Source organism: Corvus brachyrhynchos, unplaced genomic scaffold (genome assembly GCF_000691975.1).
Source record: "Corvus brachyrhynchos isolate BGI_N302 unplaced genomic scaffold, ASM69197v1 scaffold152, whole genome shotgun sequence".
In the NCBI taxonomy this organism is placed as follows: Eukaryota; Metazoa; Chordata; class Aves; order Passeriformes; family Corvidae; genus Corvus; species Corvus brachyrhynchos.
In genome coordinates this window covers 3,064,171-3,079,551 of record NW_008237447.1, presented here as the reverse complement: position 1 = coordinate 3,079,551, position 15,381 = coordinate 3,064,171, and the positions used below count along the sequence as shown (strand labels likewise).

The following is a 15,381-nucleotide window of genomic DNA, read 5'->3' as shown; positions in this document are numbered from 1 at the left end:
TGCAGTGTGAGTTGACCGGGTTATGAGACAAGAAGGAAGAGAAGCACAAAGGGTGGGTTTTGGAAAAAGGAGAAAAAAGTGAGGTGGCAAGGGCTCAGAGGTTATAAATGCCACCTAACCATGTGAAAAGCTTCAGACAGGATCTGTGGCATACTGGACACCAAAGTATTTGCAATGGAGAGAAACCTCTAACGAAAAATTGATTCTTGGGCAGAGATTTTGACAGAAGTTTTTGTCTCTATTAGGGCTTTTATAAAGGCATCCTTCCTACACATTCTCTGGTATTAATAAGCTCTGAGCTCCTGCTGCAACCCATCCTCTCAAGTTAGTTATAAGAAAACAAGGATCTTAAGTTCTTTACTGTCTCTTAAAACTTGTTGTAACGGATCCACAGTTGGTAAGTAATTGAACAGAGTGAAAAAGCATAATCGCACAAGCTCTCCTTGGGAAATTAAGCTGATATGAAGAAAAAATTCAATGGGAAATATTTCTAATGTAACTTACATTCACTGATGGACTTCAGAAGATCTCACACTACTTGCTCTCTGTACTTTCTGCAGTTTGCTCTCTGCTGGTTAGGACACTTCAAAGCAGTGCAGGTTTAGATGTCGCATGATTCAAGGGTGCTTGTTAGATTTTCTCCAGAAGTCTTCACAGTCTCCCACCACTCATTGTCACCCTCATCTGCACCAATTCAAAAGCTTTTTAAATAAGACAGAGATAGTTATTTAATTTTTGTACTTTTGGGGTTTTCCCACCCTAAAATGCACATTGCTTTACTGATCTGATTTGAGCAAAGCCCTTAAAACAATAGCTTTTGCAAAAGTATGAAATATTGTTGAGTTATACTGGGGGTTATAACAAGTCCCTGAATATGGGGAAAGAATCAGGAGTCCTTTGAAGCAATTATTCTGCCATATAAATTTTAACATGGAGCCATGACCCAGGATCCCTTATTGGAGCAATTCTACTTTGCCGCAGCATTTGATTATTCATGAAATCAGTAAAAGTGACTGGAGGCTGATGGTTTCAGTACTTCTGTGAGAAATGGGACATCCCTTTCTTTTCCCAGCCTTAAGGAACAGTAATTTATGAGTAATGCATATACTTAATAACTCTTCATTTTGTAAATGCTGTTTAAGCTCCACAGCAAATTAGGATATTTCCAATTTTTCGTATAGTAGAAATGGCCAAACCAACTTATTATTTTGGATGCCTCAAAACCTAAGTCATCTCCTGCTCAGAGTGATTTTATTTAAAAACTTCAGCATATGAGCCAAACACATGCAATACAGGGGGTTGCTTGAGCACATATTCCCCAAAATATGCCATTTCAGCATTCACAAATGTGCTTGTTTTGCCTTTGCTCAGGAAAGGGTTATCTGACCCTTTCCTGCAGCCTGCTCAGTCAAGTCGACTCTGCATAAATAAGAAGGAAACTTATGCATGAAGAAACTGAAATTAGATGAATAATTAGCATACACTTTATGCAAAAGCATGAAAAACTATTCCAAAATTTCTCTGCTTAACTAAAGTGTGAATTCATATTAAAATACTCTACACTGGAACATTGTCAGCAGGTCATAAAAAGCGCTTATCTACTTATTTATTAGGTCTAAGGTTTGTCTGATGCGTTTCATCTTTTAACAAATGAGACATTTCTTTCCCTCTTAGTCATTTTAGGAGTGTTACTTAATTTGTGTGTTATTTCATTTAAGTGTATTCACTGTTTGTGAATAAACAGTAACAGGGAAATCCCAAAAGTTGCAAATGGGTACATTTTCACAGCATTGGTAATCAGTATTTTGAAGAGGCTTTCAAAATTTAGAAAAAAAGAGCAAATAAAAGAGAATTATGAGGTTTTGTGTCATTATGTTTTTATCAGGTTTTCTTAGTTTCATCAAAGGACAAAATAAACAGAAAAAAGAACTGATCTCTGAAGATCTAGTCTGATTGCAAAATTGTAATTTCACTGTTTCAGGCCATGACTACTTTAGCTACCTGTGTTCATGCAGTAATAACCAGTATGTATTAAAACATTAACAGCATAATCTATTTTATTTTTTTTAATGGAAACCGCTGGATTATGAGTATTTATTGCACAGTTGCATACCTAAGATTTCATTTGCTGGAGTTGTGTTTATGGCAGGGTAGGATTTACTTGGTAAAGCCCATGAAGCTTATAACGTGTATCTAAAAATAATCCAAATAGTATTCTGTTTTTTGGAAAGCAAACTGTGGAGTGCTCACATGTTGCACTTCCAGGAACTTTAATGGCAGTTGCTAACACTTGTGCCCAGAGCATTCGAATGATTATGCATGTTCACTGTATAAATACCTAAAATACAAAAAAAGCATAGTTTCCAAATCCCTGTATTTCTATCTTTCAGATACTGCTCAGGCACATTTTGAAATAGTAATTATTTATACCACGATAGAAAGCCCCAGATCTATAATTCACTCATGGGGCTTAGGTCATTTCATGAAAGGCAAAAGTATAGTGCATTACTCTGTATGCATAATGTAGAGCATATTTATATTTAATGCTAACATTATTTTTCTATGAGGAGACTATTCATGAGGTATGCTTCCTTTTCAGAATGTTGTTTATGTTGTATGGATTTTCATTTTGAGATGGAAAAAAGGCTTGTTTCCCAAGAAAATGTTGGCCACTTTTAAAAATCTTTATTTCCTTCACTTCCATCTCTTCCTTTCTCTCCTTCCTTTCCTTTTTCCTTTTTAACAAAGGAATTGTTCACTGGTAATATAATAGCAATAGGTTATGTATAAGTTTTTTTTTCTGGACAAACTTCTCAAGCAGTACCAACCAATATAATCTGGCTTTGATAGCGAGGTTGAGATTAGATCAAAAAATACACTACTATTTTTGCAATCCAATGAATACCTACATTAATTTTAATGTTAAAAACATTCATCCTATAGCAATATTAGAATCTCATTAATCCACACTAATTAGTGGAAGCCTTGTATTTAGGCTGGCTTTAGGTCACTTCATGTAGTCACATCAGGTATGTCAGAGGAGGAGTGAGCCACTCTATGTGGGAAATCACCTGAGGATAAAAGCACAGAGGCACATTTATCTCAGTGTATTGTGAGGATTTTTATCTGTAATGTTTATTAACGCTCACAGAGGACATGCGTTGTAAGTCTGGCTATTGAGCTAAGGCTGTGCACTTCAGTCAGCTTTTCAAAAATGCCTCTAGATAAAGTTCTGTGCTAACCCTTCTCTGGATTATACTCTGCATCAGGAAGTATATCATCCCTTAAAATATCTCAGTTTATTCTTCAGTGTTACTGGCACCATAGCAGCAGGAGACAGTTTTTAGTGGGAAAACATGTTCATGCTGTTCCTGTCCCAGAGCATCTCCCGCAGGTCACACACAGGCCTTGGGGACATGGGTGGTCCTCAGAGTCCAAATGGGTCCTGCCCTTTTGCTGCAGGAAGGACCTTTACTCAACATTGCCACAGGCACCGCAAAAGGAGGAATTTCCTAGATGGCTCAAGCAGACTGACATTCCTGCGGCAAGCTGTCACCTTCCATCTTCTCAAGCGAGCAGCCACCTCTTCCTTGCTCCACTCAGAAAACAAAGCCCCTGCAAGGCAGGGCAGAGGAGGGCTGAATGCTCCAAGCTCTTGCTTTGGGAAGGCAATGCTTCAGTAGTCTTGCTTTGCCCTGTTAAGTTGCTGGTGCACAGGATTTGGGGTCAGATTTAATGACCAAAGTGGAGCCAATGTCCCGCTGGACTGATTATGTGTACTCAGCGTGGTGCTACCACCAGCAGCAGCATGCCAGGAGGATGTGGAGGTGGAAGAGGATGCAGGATAGATGACTTTATAAAGTGTTTCTAGCTTTTTTGAGGCCTAATAGCTACTATTTGCCATCATGTCCACAGAAATGCTATGGCCACGTTCCCCAAAGTCCTCATGGCAGCCAGAAAAGTGTGGGAGCTAGGAAAGCCAGCAGTAATTGACAAAGTCATGCCTGATGATTCCAGTGACTGTTAAGAGCAGAACTGAATCTGTAACAGTGGCGATACCACTCTGTGCTCCAGCAAGCCTGAAAGTGTAGTTGCAGAATGCCTCACAGTTTGCAAGAGGAGGAGAAAACAGGATTGTTTTATTTCATCTATGTAACATTATATTTATATACTTGTGTGTTTGTAGATCTTGGAATCGTAGAATGGCTTGAGCTGGAAGGGACCATGGAGATCATCTCATTCCATGGGCAGGGACACCTTCCACTGAGACCAGGTTTCTCAGAACTCCATCCATCCTGGCCTTGAACACTTCCAGGGATGGGGCAGCCACAACTACTCTGAGCAACCTGTGCCAGCACCTCACCACCCTCACAGTGAAAAATTTCTTCCTAAAATCTAATCTAAACCTACTCTCAGTTTGAAGCCATTTCCCCTTGTCCTGTCATTACATACCCTTTTAAGTAGTACATCTCCATCTTTCTTGCTGGCCCCATTCAGGTACTGGAAGGCCACAATTAGGTCACCCCAAAGCTGTCTCTTCTCCAGGCTGAAAGATCCCAATACTCTCAGCCTTTTCTCATAGGAGAGGTGCTCCATCCCTCACATCAACTTGGTGGCCTCCTCTGGATTCACTCCAGCAGGTCCATGTCCTTCCTGTGCTGGAAAGCCCAGAACTGGATGCAGTTCTCCAGATGGGGTTCATTCAGAAGACTGGCTCAGAGGGGCAGAATCCCCTCCCTTGACTGCTGCCCAGGGCATATTTGGCTTTCTGGGCTGCAAGAGCACAAGACCAGCTCATGTCCAGCCTCTCATCCACCAGCACCTCCAAGTCCTTCTCAGCCAGGCTGCTCTGGATCCGTTCATCCCCCAGCCTGGATTGAGAGCAGGATTTGCCCTGACCTGGGTACAGCAGCACCCCTTGGCCTTGTTACACATCATGAGGTCCCCATACCAGATGTACCCATACATCTTGCTGCCATACAACAATCCTGGTCAGCAGAATGTAATTATGGTATTAGGGAATCACACCTCCTCAGGATTATCAGAGGCCTTTTTATCATCTTCACAGGCTTTCCCTCTTTTCTCAGCATAAATATTTTTCCTGCCTTTCCCTTTTGCAAAGCAGAGAAGTTGTTTGCAAACTCTTTGAAGACTATAAGCAGCTCCTACAAGGGAAAAGCCCTTGAAGCAGTGAGAGTGGACTGATTGCAGCATACAGTACATGCTAATAACATCTTCATAGCAGAGGCGTTTTCATTATAATAGGAACTATACCATGATCCTCAGATTGAATTTTTACCTTCTTCTGCATTTATCTGTTGAGTCAACGGTCACAGGTTACTGGTTCATTGTAAAAAGCTCTGAAGAATTACTGACACCAAAGTAGTGCCATTTCCCATGACTGTCTCTTTGCAACTTCTGTGACACATTGGGCAACAGAACAGGCAAATGACCAGCACAGGATGCTGGAATCTGACAGTATTCCCAGTGCCCTGCACAGAGTTGGGAAAAGGAACCTGCTAATGCACTCTGCCACTAGAAAATGTGCAGATGATACTGAGTTGTGGGGGAGTGTTGATCTGTTGGAGGGTAGGAGTGCTCTGCAGAGGGACATGGACAGGCTGGATCAATGGGCCAAATGCAACATGAGGTTTAACAACACCAAAGTGCAAGCTGGCCCCCAGGAGGTTTAAGTTGGACATTGGGAAGAAGTTCTTCACAGAAAGAGTGATTGGGCATTGGGATGGGCTGGCCAGGGAGGTGGTGGAGTCACCATCGCTGGAGGTGTTTAAGAAGCGACTGGATGCGGCACTCAGTGTCGTGGTTTAGTTGATAAGGTGGTGTTACTTCATTGGCTGGGCTTGATGATCTCAAAGATCTTTTCCATCCTAGCTGACTCTGATTCTCTGATATCTATTACGCGTTGCTCACATTGAATGTTAATCAAGTGTTTGTAGTGAATTCACAGACTGATGCTTGAGTCTGAATGATGAGCTTTCAGGTTGCCTGAAAACTTTGTCTCACCAAATCCATGCAGACTCAGCTATGTGCAGAGGAACTTGGCACATCTGCACTTTGTCTGCCTTTCTATTTCTGGTGCAAGAGGTGAGGAATGAGAGGAAGAGAACATATAAGGGTTCCCTACTGAGAATCAATTCTATAAATTATGTATTATGCAGACACTACTCTGCTGATGCTAGCCGATCCCCAATTCTCACTTCCTTGTTTTTCCTTCTATAAATAGCTATGGCCAGGTTTTCAGTTGTAAAATGACGAGGACAAAGCTAGAAACCTTTTCCATTTAATAACCTCTGCCAAAGAAGAATAAGGTAATATTTTTCATAACTGTGATGTCCTCAGGGTTTTAACAATCTGGGAATACAAGCAGCACTGTGTTGTTGATAAGATACTGGGAGTAAAAGTGGGAATAACCATGCTGAATATTAAAGAGGGAAATGTCCTATTTTCAGGATGATCAGTATAGAAACTTGGTATTGTGAATTTTCCGGACTTTTTTTTGTCTGTGTAGGAACACTTTTGCTTTTTGTCTCTCCCTCTAGATCCAAATGCTTTGGCTGGACAGACCGGACCTGACCACGCTCTTATAGGAGGAATAGTGGCTGTAGTTGTCTTTGTAACATTATGTTCTATAATTCTCCTTGGTCGATATCTGGCAAGACATAAAGGTAGGACAATTCAGTGGAAGTTCGGTCACTTCTGGAAGCATGGCATGATTTCACCTGAGGGTGCCATTCCCTTTCACCTTCCCTGCTCTGCTAAATGATTCAAACAAAAAAATCTTAGTTCTCAGTCCAGTTGAAAGAGAAGTCCCTGTGAATTTTAATCAGTTTTCTGGTGGGCTGGCTAAGGCAAAGGACATGGAGTTAGTTAAATGCACAGGGTCATCCTACAAGTCAGTGATTTAGAGAGACCAAGGGGTAAGATTGGCCCTTGGTTTTGGCTCTTAACTCCTGATATTTGATTGCAGTTCTCATCATGCTCTCATAGTTAGCTACCATATCAATTCAGCAGAATATATATGTATTGAATGAACAAGCTTTTTCATTTTAATGGATTAGGCTAATATTTTAAGTATATATTTAAAAGATAATATTAGAAGCTGGTGGTGAGTTTTCACATCAGTTTATCAATGATCCCACTGGAATAAGGGGTTCATTCCTGGGGCTAGCTTTACTTATTGTGTGGTTTTACCTTAATAATTCTGGTCCCTTCGTTTTCAGTCCCCTCTGCCACTAAAGATAACAGGAATGGAGTGACACTGACTTCTGACTTCCCTATGATTTCATTTGGACCTAGTTAGCTGCAAAATCATGCCTTGAGATTTAACCTCTGTGTGGCTTGTAGACCTATTGCTAAAACTCAGTTGATCCCCTGATCATACCCCTCAAAAAAAAAAAAAAGAGAGGATGAGTGTTGGTATTAATTCAGTAAGTCTCATTTTAGATAGGGTAATCATATACCTAGCAAACATAAATTGATAAAAACATCAATTTGATTGGACTACAGGGGAGAAAATCGGGATTTTTTTTAATGAGCCAGTGAAAGTGTCTCTCTTTTGTTTAATTTTCCTGAATGAATAGTTTACATCTTATGCCAGCATAAGTAATGCTTTTCACAAAGGGAAATTTGGCTATTGTACACATTTCTTTTTATTCATATCCAGGGCATAAAAATAGCTGTGACAGTATAAAGTGAGTTGGTTCAGTTAATAAAACTGCCTCAATTTCATAAATCTTGGAACCTACTGTGATACAATTCTGTAAAATTAAAGCATAGATATGATCAAGAAAAAACAGAAATACAAATGAGTGGCCATTAAAAAGAATAAAAAGCATGTTTATGAATATCTAAGTTTTTTAAATTGCTTTGTTTTTGATGGATAGCTATTTCATGAAATAACCAAGATTTTCTCACTTATTCTATAACTGAAAAATATATTGCCTATTACTGCAGTTTGATAAAGTGAAGTTTTATTAAAATATTTACTTAATTTGTTGTGGATCTACTAGAGTTTGTATATGTGCCTTTATCAGTGTATCAGTGTAAATATTTCTTCAGCAAATTAGAAAGTTGAGCATACCTTCATGACGTATACTAAAAACTGTGTAAAAATATTTTTCACTCATTAAAAAAATGGAACATTGTTTGAAATGTACTACCTATAATGCAGAGTAAAAAAAAAAAAACCCTAATCTTTTTTCTCTTTTTTTCTTTTCTCTTGTACTGATTCCTACAGGAACATATTTAACAAATGAAGCAAAAGGAGCTGAAGATGCACCTGATGCCGACACAGCCATTATCAATGCAGAAGGCAGCCAAGTCAATGCAGAGGAGAAAAAAGAGTATTTCATTTAGATGCAGAGCTAGAATCTTGGAGTTTTACTTATCAGGCTGACTGCTGGAGAAAACTGGCTATCATTTCTCAGAATTCATTTCTGCCATCTTCTGCTATCTTTATTAACTCGCATAACTGCTATAAGTAGCCAGTTTATGCCAACAATCAGCTGTTGACATCATCATTCTATAATTACAGTATCATGCGTAAAGCAGGACATTTCTTATTGCCTAAAAATCATATCCACTGCTCTCTTAACATACAGTGCTTGAATATACAGCCTTAACAATGTTAATCATCATCCTAATCCAAGTTTTCTACATATTTAAGTGTTACGCAGCTTTCTTTTCCGGTTTTCTTTTATCATGTCCCTACTAGTATGTCATAGAACAAAATTCATAACAAGTACTATTAGGTAAGGTCCTAATTTACTTACAGAAAATGTTAAGTCTAAGATTAGAGGTTTACAAAGAATATTTTGTATGTCTATCTATAATTCAAAAAGCAACTTGTTTTTGAAACATACGCCCTTGGAAACACAAATTGAAATCTGTTCAGTATAGTTTCCTGTATGCTTGGATTTGGTGGAAACAAAATCAGCCCAGTGAATTTTTTGTTTGGTTTTGCTTTGTTTTGTTATGATTTAAGTGGTACCTTGACAACTGTGCCATGTTTCAGTGGTGAAAACATGCTGAATAGCTATACAGATTCTGCAAAGTTAGGTAATAGAGCTTCTTTTGGAACAATTTGTCCTGCCCTTTTACTTGCTTTTGCGATCACAAAGATTAGAGAATTTTCTGAGTAATTTATGGTTTTATAATTTATTTGCTAAACATGAACTCACCTGCCTACTCAAATTTGATGTATTCATGGGGCACAATTGCAAGGCATTTTAGTATCTGTATATAGTGCATATAATAAATTCAGTTAAACTTTATTTGATACATATTCAACTTTTTTGGCAGTAGCTAAGTCAGTCACAAGTAAGCATTTTCTAATGTCCATTATATCCCTTTAGATATGACTCAAGTCAATATTCTGAGTAGATAACATGTATTAGTATTTTTTTGTCTGTATGTCCTAGCACTGTTCAGCAGCAAACTTTTCTAGTTCTTGTTAATTTTTTCTTTGTTATACAATGGAAGCACAATGTTATATGGAAAGGTAGTTTTAAGCTAACAACCAGTGCACAGCCTCAGGTTTTAAATTACAACCACATTTGATTACTATCCTTAAAAAGTACTATTGAGTTGCAAAAATTCTCAATTTTTAATTTGGCAGTTCCAGAGCTGCTTCTCTATGTTGGTTTGCCAAAAGAAAAAAAAAAACTAAAAAAAAGAAAAAAAAAAAGAAAAAAAAAGAAAAAAAAATGAAAAAATAGAAGTGTTAAAACAAAAGATATATGTTTTGTGTATACAGTAAATGGACTAATTCTTTATATTAAATTCCTGTCTATGCATTTTGTGAGGTACAAACTTATGTCACCGTGAATGATAGAGAATTCCTGCCATGCTTTTAGCTCCACAGTGAAAGTCTCTGTTTGGATTATTTCTGAAATTTTTTTGTGTAATTGACAGCTGAAAAATCACATGCTCTTAAATATGACAACAAAACACTGTAAGCCCGTTGGCTTATTTCCTCTTCCAATGAAAAGAAAAGGTTGCCATAACAGGTCTTGGAAAAGATTCTACACTGGAGAACGCAAGTTAGTCTAGTTGGAGCTCGCTTTGCTCCTGTGTTTTGCACCTTTGACAAAAGAAGTATTTCTCTCTGGTTGATGTATTTGTGAAGCATAAAAGCATGATGGTCTGCTGTAAAGGACTTTCTCCTGGGATTTTATTTTTGTGTGGGGAAGGGAGAATTTGGAGTACGACATCATGTGGTATGGTAAAATGGAAGATAAAGGTGCTGTGACAGATTATTTATCAGAAGAATATAAACCTTTTAAGGACAATATTAGAGTATTTTAATTGTTTTTGTTGAAGCATTTATCTTGTTAATTTCTAAGAAAAAAGGGTGACGTCAATCAAAGCAGCACTTTTTTTCAAAATATACAGACATAAATAATATGATGTGGTTGAGTGTTAACATAATAAATCATATACAGTATGACATTTTAAAGAAATAAGTCTGCATTGATGTGATTGCATGCTTGTTTTTACAGTTCACTCCATACCCATCTGTGGAAAAATGCAATAATATGTTAATATAATATGGTAGTTTGAGAGAACCAGGTAGGTGCTACTAGACACATTGAAAACTAGTATAGGTTTACAAGATATTCATGTCTTTTAAAACATACACATGTAAAAGGCTGGCAAAGGAAGTCATTCAGTTTAATACCAAAAATATGGGTTCTTGTCGCAGCAGTTAGTTACATTAGCTATAGTACAGTATCAAAGTTTTATTTCAGGACCTGGGGCCCAGCTCAACTAAGCTTTTAAGCACGTAGTCAGCTTCAGGCGTCAGAGAAGTTCCCTTGGAGTATAAGGCACTGTTCATATGCTTAAAAACTAAGTGCTTCCCTGGATGAGGGCCTTATTTGCTCAAGTGGAATTCCCCACCAGCATGGTGTTTACGCCTTTCTTCTTTCTTCTAACTCCAGCTCGCTTGAATAGTAGGGTTGTTACTTGAACCATTACCCAGCCAAGGTCAGGTAGGACCTTCAAAAGCAGGATTGGCCTTGTGGTAACCATTTCAAACCATATTCTCCAGTGGCATAGAAACAGCATTTCAACTTGGCAAAAAAACAGATATAAATTGTACTGTTAAAATAGGGATTTTTTTTTTTCATTGGCTTTCAATTAAAACTCCTCACATGCACTCATTTCTAACCCATTTGATTTTCCATTATCTTGCACCTGGTGATGTCCCTTGCAGCTGTGCACAGCAGGTGTGAAAAGCCCCACACAGAGCATTCTACCTGGATAGCACTTTGCAGGCCTGTCTGGTCTTCACAGGTTCAAATTTCTACACTGGGTGTAAAGAGGCATCCCTCTTTTTTTGTAAGCAGAGTCATGGCTCAGCACTAATGACATTAAGTAGGCTAAAAGCCAGTTGTCCATTCCCTTTGCCCAAGTTCCCATTCTGGAACAAAAAAAGTTTTTATTATGGTGCGAGGTACCTAGCGTGTGTGTAAAATGGAGGCTCTGAATGGGAACCACCTTCGCTAAAATGTATGTGACATCCTCTCCCTCACTCACTTGCAGAAGTAGTTTTCTCCAGACCAGGTAGCTAGTTTCTGCCAGTGTACTGTTTACAGTGTTGATTGCTGATTATTTTTAAACTTTTTGATGTAGATTTTTTTTTTTTTTTAATGCTTCAAGAACATTCTCATGATTTGAACAAGAAAGCGGTGCATCAGAAGACAAGGGGTGCATCATCCCACTCTTTTAGTGTCATCTGACAAACCAAGAGACAGTTTAAGGAACCTGATGTTTAACTTGAGGCTCAGAGTTTAAGCTAGAACACTTCAAAAAGTTTCCACAGTACTTAAGGATGGTTCGTCTTGCACTGAGACTCCCTCTCTAAAGGAACACATGAAGAAAACCAACTTTTTCTGAGTGAGGCATGAAAGTTAACATCTTGTGTGTTTTCATTGCAGTATAATATATATATAAATATATATATATAGCTATTTCAATGAAAAGAAAGGACAGAATCATCTGTAATTATGTAATTCATGATTGTAACAGCACTGAAGTTACCATGTACGCACATGTACAGTAGCTCTTTCAACAGTTACAGTGTAGTTACATGTAATTCCCTGTAACATAGCAGTTCTAGTGTAATTTAGTGCCACTTATTGTAAAGTGTTACCAAAAGGAAAATGGACTTCTTACCTTTAGAATTCCATTCAAATTAAAGGTAAGTTTATTAAATTAGCATCATGAAATCTGATATTGCGTTTCTTAATTAAGGAGGTGATTTAAAACTTTCATGTTCACACTGCAGCTTCCCCCACCACTTACCCAGACTCCTCAAATGTCTAATCTCTACACTCCTAGGAACTGGTAATCTGTGATGAACATACCAAAAAGCCCAGCTACTCAAACTCTAATTGAACAAGCTCTCTAATAAAGAAAAAAAGCAACGACAAAAATGATGAGTAATGCTTTTTATTAAGTGGCACAAAGTACACACTAAAAACTATGCAAAAATATAGGTAAATACAGTGTACTTACATGTAAGTATCTTGTACTTGCTGTGTATGGATATTGGAAAACCGTGTAATTATAATATGCATTTTGATTATTTCAAGCAGGGGGTGACCCCTAACAGTCACAAGGGAAAAGTGGAAGGTACATGTACAAGCAGTGGATATCCTAATGCAATATGTGTAATTCCTCTACCTGCAATGACAACTAATTTTTAAAATGCTTATACTGCTCCTCATTCTCACCAGCTTTGCTTTCCATTTCTTGGAGCACCATTAAATACCACTGAAACACCTTTAGGCAAAGTAAGACACTGACTCCTCTAACGGCTTTGCTGCCAGCACTCTGAATGTCTGGCAACACTGTTCTGTAATCTTATTTCTGGCTCAACAGCACAAGTTTCATCTTTTTTTCTGTCCTCAAGGGAGCCTAGTATGTTAAGATGCTGAAATATGCTGCCATATGCCCTGGTATTTTTAGCATGAACAACAGAGAGAAAGAGAGAGAGAGAGAGAGCTGCATTCTTCTGACCCCTATTTTGCTGAATCACCTCACCTGGAATTTCCACTACTTGCTCAGTAACACCAGGTAATCTTAAATTGTAAGTACAAAATGCTTCCATTACAGTACAGAGGATGCCTTTAATGATAAAAGCTAATTTTTGTAAACATAAAGTTTTGTATTATAGATCTTTTTACTTCTTGACACTTTTCCATCCTGCCCTTCCAGAAGAAATGCACCGAAAGACAGATAACATAGAATAGCAAAAGAAGACAAGAATTTTGTAAGCCTTCTTGTGGTTGCCATTGCTATCACCCTCCCTTGTGTCCTGTGTAACAGGCAAATAAATGTACTTAGCAACTGCCATTAGCATTATTCCACACTATACTATTCCTAGAATATGACATCTACCTCTTAGTCTAAATACTAATGCTATTTGTATGCATTTTAAATACTATTGAAACTTTGCTTTAGTCTTGAAATGAGATTACTTTTTTTTTTTTTTTTCTGTTAAAAATAGGTAAAAGTGTTGCCTGGGTTCGTAATTCTTGCCCTGTATAGTTTTAGCTTTTAACAGGGCATAAGGACACAGCCTCAGCTGGTATAAATCAGCTTCACTCTGTTGCCTTAAATGTGGGCCAATTTACACTGGCTGGGGATTCATCCCAAAAAGCTTAAAAATAAACTGCTATAACACATCAATATTTAGTCAGCTCTAGATAATGATGTGCAATCCAACTGCAACACAATTCTTCCTAGTAAGGCATGCACGTATGAAGAGAAACTTTAAAAAGCACATGCAAGCTTTTGAATTAAATATGCAGTATCAATACTGTTGAGATATCCTGACTTGTCCTCCTACTTATTTAAATGTAATATTGCCAGGGCATGTTTACATTAAAACCACTCAATGCATGGGGAGCAGAGAAGGACTATTGCAAACAGCAGGAGAAAATTAAATTAATAGAGAAGCCTTTGATGTCAACAGAACAGACTAGAAACTCTTTTGAGAGTAGGACTTCCTACAGGCTTTTTCAGGGTGGACCTAGGGCCTCTAAAACACATGGGAGTTGTTTACTTGGCATTAATAGAAGCTAGCACAGTTCCTTCTTGCTATCAAGGAATCTTACCCAGCACTCTGCACTTCTTTTAACTCAGGAGAAAATAAGGGTACAAACATGGTTGAACAGCACACTTCTGTATCACTCCACATCCTCAGGATGCTCCAAGCCTTGTGCGCTTCCAGCAGCCCTTATGGGAATTCTTCCAGCATCTAGGAATCATCCTGTTGCCAAGCTGTCTTCATTTTCTTCAGCAATGTTTAATGTACTCACAATCAAACAGAAGGTGTGAAGCCAATTTGATGGGTCTACAGTTCTGGGGGCTTCCAGAGCCTTGCAGTAGATGGGAAAAAAAAAAAAAAAATTAAAAAAATTCTTCATGGCTTCTGTGTTTACTGTAGGTCTGCCCTCCATGTCCTGTGTCTTATGTCATTTATTCTCTGCTGGGCTAAAAGCAGCGGTCTAATTGGAAAGGAGGTAGGAAAAGTATCTCCTCTAAAAGGAGCAGTCTGTGCTAGTATTAAAGAAAAGTTCAAGGGTTTTTGTTTCTTCACTTTTTTAAGATTTCAGGTGCAAAGCCAAGCCTGTTGGAGTCAGCACTTTAGCACTTTCCCTGTGTTCAGGGTCAAGCCAGCAGTGTTTCATGTGTGAGCTCTGATCTCATGTTTCAGCACAAACTACAGACAGCCTTAGCCTGCCCCTATGCATAGTGCTGAAAATCACCAATGCTATTTTCTTCTAAACATACTGATTTTCTCAGTCTTGTTCTAAAATGAAATACTGAAGGGTTTTTATAATAGGTTTAAAGGGAAGGGTTTTAAAGTAGTAACTTGTAAAGAAAATCGTAAGGATGATCATCAACTCTTTATGTTGATTATAAAGAGGAGGATAGTCTTTAATTGCTAGGCTGATTTCTTTATCATTTCCTCTTTCTCTCCTTTCTATGCATATTGAGTAATGTTAGTAAATATGCAGTTGCACATGTCCTTTTTCAGTGAGTGCACATTTGCTTATACCCCTATATAGCTGTCATAGAAATATGCAATTATAACCTACAGTCATCTGCTTATGCCAAAACAGTGAGCCAAGGGAGTGAACTCATGGATTACTGGATTCATATATGTCCTGCTTCCATCAAAATTGAGTACAGTATGCCTATTGATTTCAAAAGAACAAGGCTCAAGTCCTTAATGCACATGTTTGAGTTGCTATTTAGCTCTTTTTCAAAAGAATTATAAAGCAATCCTTGTGCATCCTTTACATTTAGCCCAGATATTTTATAACTACAAAACCCCTTCAGTTCAGC

The 15,381-nt window shown here is 38.1% G+C and overlaps 1 protein-coding gene across 1 annotated transcript in view; it reads left to right on the top strand.

Annotated features, from left to right (window-relative positions):
• Positions 1 to 15,381, top strand: part of CADM2 (cell adhesion molecule 2) — a 212,297-nt gene that overhangs the window by 196,405 nt on the left and 511 nt on the right. The window contains exons 10-11 of the mRNA XM_017731426.1: positions 6,561 to 6,686; positions 8,258 to 15,381. The exon at positions 8,258 to 15,381 is cut by the window's right edge and continues 511 nt beyond it. Coding sequence (XP_017586915.1) covers positions 6,561 to 6,686; positions 8,258 to 8,376 — 245 coding nt within the window. The 3' untranslated portion in view covers positions 8,377 to 15,381. The remainder of the gene's footprint in view (positions 1 to 6,560; positions 6,687 to 8,257) is intronic.